This window comes from Schistosoma mansoni, chromosome W (genome assembly GCF_000237925.1).
Source record: "Schistosoma mansoni strain Puerto Rico chromosome W, complete genome".
NCBI lineage: Eukaryota > Metazoa > Platyhelminthes > Trematoda > Strigeidida > Schistosomatidae > Schistosoma > Schistosoma mansoni.
This window is the reverse complement of record NC_031502.1, coordinates 36471587-36479801: the sequence shown is the minus strand read 5'-3', so window position 1 is coordinate 36479801 and position 8215 is coordinate 36471587. Positions and strand designations below refer to the sequence as shown.

The following is an 8215-nucleotide window of genomic DNA, read 5'->3' as shown; positions in this document are numbered from 1 at the left end:
GGCCGACAGAATACAAAAGGAGGGGGAGTAGCCCCATTCATTACGAATGCTATTCCATTCGCCGTTATCGACAGTGTATTTCATGAGAGTGGGACGTATGAATTAGTTAGTTTCTGCTTGAAATGCAAGGGACAAGAGCCGCTGCTTGATTTGATTTATAGCAATCCAGGCTGTGAGGTCCTTCTAAGCAGTCTCAACACTTGGTCACGAAGTGATCGATGTCTAATCCTAGGGACTTTAATGCACTAATGGTAGACTGGGGAGATCTGCGAACTGAATCATCAGATAATTCCTTCGAACAGGAAGTAGTTGATGCGGTTATCACATGCGCCTTAGTGCAACACGTAAAAGAAGCGACTAGGTACGACCCGGGCTCTTAATCATCCTCATTAGATCTTATATTGACTCACTATGAGGATGACGTTGCGAACCTGGATTACATGCCACCTTTAGGTAAAAGTGATCATGCAGTTTTAACCTATTACTGCTATATAACTGTCGGTCACGAGCACGCGTCAGCTCAATCTAGACCTAACGGCTGGAAAGCACACGTAAAAGACGTCATGCACTCAGCATCATCATTAGATTGGACAATAAACCCAGAGTCCTCAATCGAAACGGCTTGGGACGTATTTCGAAATTTATAATTAAAAGTTACCGACCCCACATCCCTTGGACTACACCTAGGGGGCCGAGAAACTCCCCACCATGGTTCAGTAAGGAGGTTTGCATGCTTCTCCGTAAAAGAAGGAAAGTGTAGGATAGATTTAGGTTACTGGGGACTGATGAGGCAAAGTCTCGGTATCAAAAAGCTCGGAATACCTGTGCCTCGACCCTCCGTAAGTCCAGAAAGCTGTACGAAGAGAAAATTACTAAGGAATCCATAGAATGCCCTAAACGCTTGTAATCCTGTATAAGCCAAACGACAGAAGTAAGAAATGTTCCCTCGCTATGGAGGAACAGTAATACTTCATCATTAGGGGAGGATGACTTTGGTAAGGCTCAAGTTTTCTCAGTCTACTTCAGCAATGTATATACCATAGAAACACCCTTCCCACCAGTCCATGAAAATCCAACCACACAAACACCGGACAGCGTGACCGTCAAAGAACTTGATGTCCTTGGTCTGCTAAATAAGCTTGACATAGGCAAATCGACTGGACGCGATGAACTGCATCCTAGGTTACTAAAGGAGTTAGCTAACTTTGTTGCGAACCCTTTAAGTATATGTTTTAATCTATCCGTAACCCAGGGTTTTCTATCAAAAGACTGTAAGGACACCATAGTAAGTCCTGTTTTCAAAACAGGTACAAAACATAAACCAAAGAACTACCGACTCGCTAGCCTAACCAGCGTGGTTGTTATCAAAGGTTGTGGTTGTTTTATCAAAGATTATTCACAAGGAGCTGTTTAAGTACCTCGACGACAACCGGATACTTTCGGAGAAGCAGCATGGTTTTAGAATGGGTTATTCTTGTCTCACTAATTTATTAGTCGCTCGTGAAAGCTGGTGCGCTCTTAAGGACCGAAAGTTACCTATAGACGTAGCCTACATCGATTTCAGCAAAGCTTCCGACAAAGTTCCGCACAACCGGCTGTTATATAAGCTAAGGAATGTCGGGATTGAAGCAATCCATTGATGTGGATAAAAGACTTCCTAGTTGGGCGTCAACAAAGAGTACGGGCGAACTCCAAGCTGTCTAGCTGGGAAACTGTGCTTAGTCGAGTCCCCCAGGGTACAGTTTGGGGGGCAGTGTTATTCCTCTTGTACGTAAATGACCTCCCTTGTCTGCTGTCGTCATCAGTCTTGCTTTATGCTGACGATGTCAAGATATGGATGCAAAGTAAGGGTGACAGCTTAGAACTCCAAAACGACCTGGAGAAATTATCTAAATAGTCCCAAACCTGGCAATTGCCGATAAATACTTCCAAGTGTATTGTGCTGCATATTGGCCATCAAGGCACAGATACACGATGAATAACATTGAGTTACCTATTGTCCAGACACACAATGACTTAGGAGTCATCGTTAGTCAAGACTTAAAGACTACTGCACACTGACGTGCAATAGACGCCAAAGGTTTTAGAAATTTATGGTCCATACGCAGGGCTTTTAATCATCTCTACGCTGAAAAGTTTCTGACTTTGTATATAGTGTTCGTGAGTCCTAAACTTGAGTACTGTATACAAGCAGCTAGCTCCTGCCTAAAAAAGACAGTGAGCTCTTGGAAAGGGTTCAGAGAACAGCAACTAAGCTGATTCCCGGAATAGTGAAGCTCCCGTATGATACTAGACTGACTAAGCTAAACCTATGTCATATAGAGAAATCAGAGGGTACTCGATTAAAGTTTTCAAATTGCTTAGTGATAAATTTGCATCTGATATGCCTCATTTTTTCTTGTCTTCCAAAACAGGACACTCCAAGAAAGTTAACAAGCCCAGAACGAATTACATGTCAGCTGAATATCGACTTTCCCATGGGATCATCAACGAATGGAATTCATTACCTCAGCAAGTGGTTGAGGCTCTATCCGTCGACTATTTCAAAAGAAAGTTGGATCAACTGATAGACTATCACTGCCAGGACTAACACAGGCCATCAAGTCTCCTGTCCTTTCCAAACTGAAACTGAAACAGAAATTTCTTCACTGCTATCTAATTTGGACGACACAAATAACCTTACTGCTAACGGTAAAGAATTGAAGGATGACGCGCAAAGACGGTGACACGAAAACTAGGAAGCTCTTCGTTTTACACCGACTAATACAAACATATTGGATATTGAAGTATGTGCGAGCGGAATTTCGACCGTGTTTCGAAATGGCGGCATCTAAAGGTGCCAACACCTACAACCGTCAGAACTGGGAAGACTCGGTAAGTATCCTCCAGTGTAATCTCGCACACTATATAAAGTGGTATGGTTTTTCAAGCGCACTTCAACGCTTAGAAGGTTTTGGCAACAAACTTACTAGTCTCCAAATTTTCGGTTCAAACCACGTCTAAGTTACTTGTAAGATATTATATATAGTTAAGTTTATACAGTAACGCAAAATAAGACCTTCCTAGCAATAGATTATGAAAAGTGCTAGGGTGGGATTTTGCAGATGAGACAATGTGCGACTATTGCATTTTAAGTCACATGCGATGAATTACTTCAAGTCTATTTTAAAATCCTATCTTCGGAAAATTGGTCTGAGAAACTTATGGCGATCGTGAACAGCAAAAGACTTCTCGCAACTGTTTATGAATTTAATAAGGAAAATTCATTCCTAATTAATGTGTTCATTTGGTCCCTCATCGGCTATGCTCCACATCCTAATTATGGTTCCTTCAGTCATTATAAATCAACTTCACATTCAAATAAATTTTACTCACCCAAATTTTGGGTTCTACTCCTCTAAAAGTGATCACATTTGTAAGAACCATTGGTCTTGCCGTTTTGTTAATATTGCTTTACATAAATAACCTAACATTCTTGAGAAAGTTTTGATAACGTTCCTTATTACGAGGTTACAGTGTCTTTAGTGAAACACCTGTTATTTGAACTTTCAACAAGTTTTTGAACTTCAAAGAAAACATTTTTCATGATGCTCAGTCCAATAGAACCTAAGTATGGCTACTTCGACATAATGCAGTAGTTTAACTAGTTGATTCTGCCTATCATAAAGTGGATTTAGTGTTGATTGTTAGTCTTTATCTTAGATGTTCCTTACACCGTCCTAACCACAATCGAGTAATACTTCGTGAACACGTAAGCAGTCAATAACACTTCACATTTCGTTATCATATGATGACACATTTCAGAGCTGTTTGTTAAGACAAAAGCCTTTGCATTATATATTCAATTGTCAATAGGAATCTAATTTTTCCTTGAAGTATAGCAGCAACGTACACTAATAACGCCAAATAGGTGTTTAATATCTCCAGGTATTTTTCAACCATCAAAGCCTATTCAACCCAGAATTAAAAATAATGGGTTCATCCACTCTGTTTTAATTGTTAAACTGCTCTTATTGCATGCATCAGCGCCCTAAGTATCATTATACACTTTACACGATAAAATATAGTCTCGGGAACTTGAGTTATTCTTAAAACATCTTATTGATCCCCCTGTCCAGCGTACTATGTGTACGCTATCTATGTCCCAAATCCTCTGACAAAGTAAATATTCAGTTGATACTTCCATGGTTAGATTTGCAGATCACTAGCGTAGATGGTCTATGTTACATGATTGGGGACCTACTCGAGTTAAATGCGAATGGTGTAGACATCTAACTAACGCTGAAGTTGCACCTCAAGGTTAGCACTCAACGCGGTTTACCCTTTTGTCGTATGCAGGTCCTATGTCTACTTTGATGACAATACAACACAAACGAAGTTATTACAAAAATATATAGGTAAGAGTAGGTCCAAGGGACAAAGTCCGACCACTGCTTCATGGACCAGTCCATGGCGTGCAATTAACTAATGCATGTTGGTTGCCCTTGACCTTGACGAGAGTCAGTGAACTGTTCGACATACAGTGACCCGACCGCTGGATGACTTGGCTAGGACTAAGTGACACTTCACTGGCCCTACAAATTTTCTCGGGTTTGCTATTCCCGAGCCATAGTTAAAAATCAAAAATCTGTAAAAACAAAAACCTCATGAACCATGTTAGTCACACTGATTCTAATGTAAGCGTATCAGAAGAATTTCTGGTTTATGTTTTTTAATGAATGGTCAACCACTTTTCGTGTTTTTTCCAGTTTGGCATATATATTTTGCTCTCTCATCATCTCGCTTTTATCACCACCCATCTGTTTTTATCTATTATCTAGTCATTTCCCATTCTATGTGAGACATGCTTAGGACCAAGTCCCTTCGTTCGAATGATGAAAGAGAAATATGGCAAGGAGTGTAAAATTTGTGATCGCCCCTTTACTGTATTTCGTTGGTGTCCTGGTCCCAAAGCCAGATTCAAAAAGACTGAAGTCTGTCAGAGCTGCGCAAAGATCAAAAATGTTTGCCAGACATGTTTGTTCGACCTCGAATATGGTCTTCCTGTTGAAGTCCGTGATAAAGCACTTCGTTTATCACAACAATTGCCGAAAAATGATGTTAATCGAGAATATTTCCACCAACAAATTGAACAGAACCTTGAAGTGGAAGGTGACATAACAGCTCCATATGGAGGAAATCAGCTAATTGGAAAAGCTATTTCAAACACAGCGTCGGCAAGCAGTTCTAGCGGTGGTGGGGGCACAGATTTACTATTAAAGTTAGCCCGTACTGCACCGTATTATCGTAGAAATCGCCCACACATATGCTCTTTTTGGGTGAAGGGTGAATGTAGGAGAGGAGAAGAATGTCCATATAGGCATGAAAAGCCTACCGATCCTGATGATCCCCTTTCTGACCAGAATCTGAGAGACCGTTACTACGGCCACGATGATCCAGTGGCAGCCAAATTGCTGTCGAAATATGACACAATGCCTAAACTTGTTCCTCCTGAGGATCGTACAATAACCACACTATATATTGGGGGTATTCCTGATGGAATGACAGAAAAAGACCTTCGCAATCATTTTTACCAGTTTGGAGAGCTACGTTCTGTAAATCTCCATGCCAAACAACATTGTGCTTTCATACAGTTCGCAACTAGAGGTGCCGCTGAACGTGCAGCTGAGAGGACCTATGATCGATTAATTTTGGGTGGTCATCGACTAACAGTCAATTGGGGAAAATCACCAGCAGCTTTGGCGGCTGCGAACTCTCATTCATCAACAGAAACTGGCGATATAAGTCTGCCTCCTGTTCCTGGTCTACCTTTACCACCTGTCTTACCGCCTACCAACTTACTGAATAAAGCTATGACTATCGGTCTTAGCGGGAATTTCTTTATGACACCTCCACCACCACCACCTCCCCCGCCGCCTCCTACTACCAAGACATTAATAGGTTCCAGTTCCGATCATGTTTCCAGTAGTAGGATGCCACTTATTCCACCTCCGATTCAACTTGCACCACCAGTTGCTGAACCACCACCTCCTGGAGGTAAGTAACAATGCTTACTTAGTTAAACAAAGTGTGTCGTAGATAAGTTTTTGAATTATTTCTATGCAGTATCACGTTATTGTGTATTTCTCCTTTAAGATATTGACGCATTACTCAAACAATTTTAATAGGAATGTGTACGTCAAGGTAGCAGCAACGGTCGGGAGTAAAAAGTTTCCAGTCCATTAATGTACTGCAAGACGTCTCAAGTAACTATGCGGCCTCGCAAATGTGTCTCGTACCCGCCAACCAATCTAAAAGATATTTTATCAGTCAGTGCTTGAACGTGAACGATTGTCTGGACATCTAGTCGTTGTAATGATAGATATATTTACCCCAAAAGCAACATTTCATCTAGACTCTACTATGGTTGACACCATGATTAGTAACCAAATTTCTAGATATCTTACATGTGCATTAAGGAAGTGTTATTTAATTAGCCTCGTTGTTCCTTATTCTTCACTAAACCACTACCTATCACTTGCGATTTTGTAATTATTTTATTGGGTTTACACATATAGTGTTAAGTACTCAACTTGTAATATTGATCGGTATATTCAGTGTCACACATTTCGGCTACAACCATGAGTTTCCGGCTAGAAGCGTTGGAAGAAATCCTTTTTTTCTACTCATATAACTTGTGAATATTCTAATAATTATATTCATGAAATGTTATTGGTAGTTCCTGTCGTTTATCTTCATCAACAGAAGCTTACAGTCAACCATAAGTGACCCGTTTTCATCGCGCGTTATATTTGATCCAGGATTTACAGGGCGTCAGTCAGTGGTCTTGAATGCTGTTAGAGGTATGAGGGCAGTTATCACTTCCCGGTTGCCAACACCGTGGAAGGGTTCTTCTAGAGGTACCTGAAAAGGAAATTGGGTTAGAAGTGGTCTTGATGACCTGAGAGCGTGACCGCAGTGCCCAAGGGACAACTGCTCGAGGTCGGTCACACACGACCTTTTTGTGGGTAATTTTTGTGTTAGCTCCGTACTTGTTGGGACCTTATCGCCGGAGACGGATATCCGTGGGATAAGGCGAGGTGTGCATTTTTAGGGTCGACCTTTTCTAACCCCACCCCTCCTTGTGGGAAGGCAGCATCGCTGTCATGCTGGTTGTCTGAAGGAAACACCTTACTGCCGTCACACCTCTGTACAGTCAGCAGCACGACTTCGCCTTCGGACCTTGGGATTGCTGCTTTTAGTCTTACCGCTCTTCAACCGACCTGTCTGGCATGGTAGGACCTTGAGGACCTATTGTTCCAGCCAGCATAGCTCAATTGGTTCATCACGATAGGCAAGCCCGACCACCACGTCAAGGTAGCAGCAACGGGGCGAATCCCTACAGTTTCTTCAAAGGGTAAAAAAGAAGAATATACCAATCACTGTGGTGGTCCTGTTTTAATTCTGAGGAATTTAGCTTTGGGATAAGTTGACTTTTATATAGTATATGAGTATAATAAATAGTTAGTCAGAAGTATAAAACATGAAAACGTAATACAACATTCGTACAATTTGGTAATGGGTATTCTAGAAGTTTGAAAAAACCTGTTTGATCTGTTCACAAGTCTTTGGTCTAAAAGATAACATTAGGATAATTACAACACCATAAACTCCCTACCATTTAATCTCTTCTGACATAAATTCTCCATCATTTATTGTCTTTCATGTTCTCAGTGTACCGTATTTATTCTGTAAACTACAAAAATCAGACCTATCTTTGTGCAATATTTAAAATAAATTTCTCTAATCAATTGTGTATGATTTTATTATTGTTGTTTACAGAATTGTTCTTACGAGGTCCACCGCCTCCACCTTTGCCTCATTTCACCGTTCGTCCAACAAGCTTACTACGAAACCCCCCACCACCAGCACCCCCTGCCCTACGTGATTCAAACTCATCGTCTTTGTTGCCTATGCCTCCTCCTCCGCCACCACCGCCTCCTCCACCTCCTCCTCTTAAGTCACAACTCAATACAACAACGACTTCATTGAATGAATCAAAGTCTGGCAAAAACACACCAGCTGATGACGATCCATTGGGTATTCATTATCCAAGCCAAAATCCTCAACGTTTGGGTAGTGTACCACACACTGAACAACATGATTGAAAATGTTGTATACCTTAAGTTGAATATAAATCATTTGTCTTTTATAACCATTCAAAGTCTTATTTTTT

General features: G+C 41.1%; 1 protein-coding gene across 1 annotated transcript; it reads left to right on the top strand.

Annotated features, from left to right (window-relative positions):
* Positions 1-2793: 2793 nt before the first annotated feature.
* Positions 2794-6044, top strand: Smp_025130 (putative rna binding motif protein; the record flags this gene model as incomplete). Its single annotated transcript, XM_018789546.1, has 2 exons — positions 2794-2874; positions 4821-6044. Exons 1-2 carry the CDS (start codon positions 2821-2823, stop codon positions 6042-6044), a joined length of 1278 nt encoding a protein of 425 aa, XP_018654979.1. The 5' UTR covers positions 2794-2820.
* Between the last annotated feature and the right edge of the window lie 2171 nt (positions 6045-8215).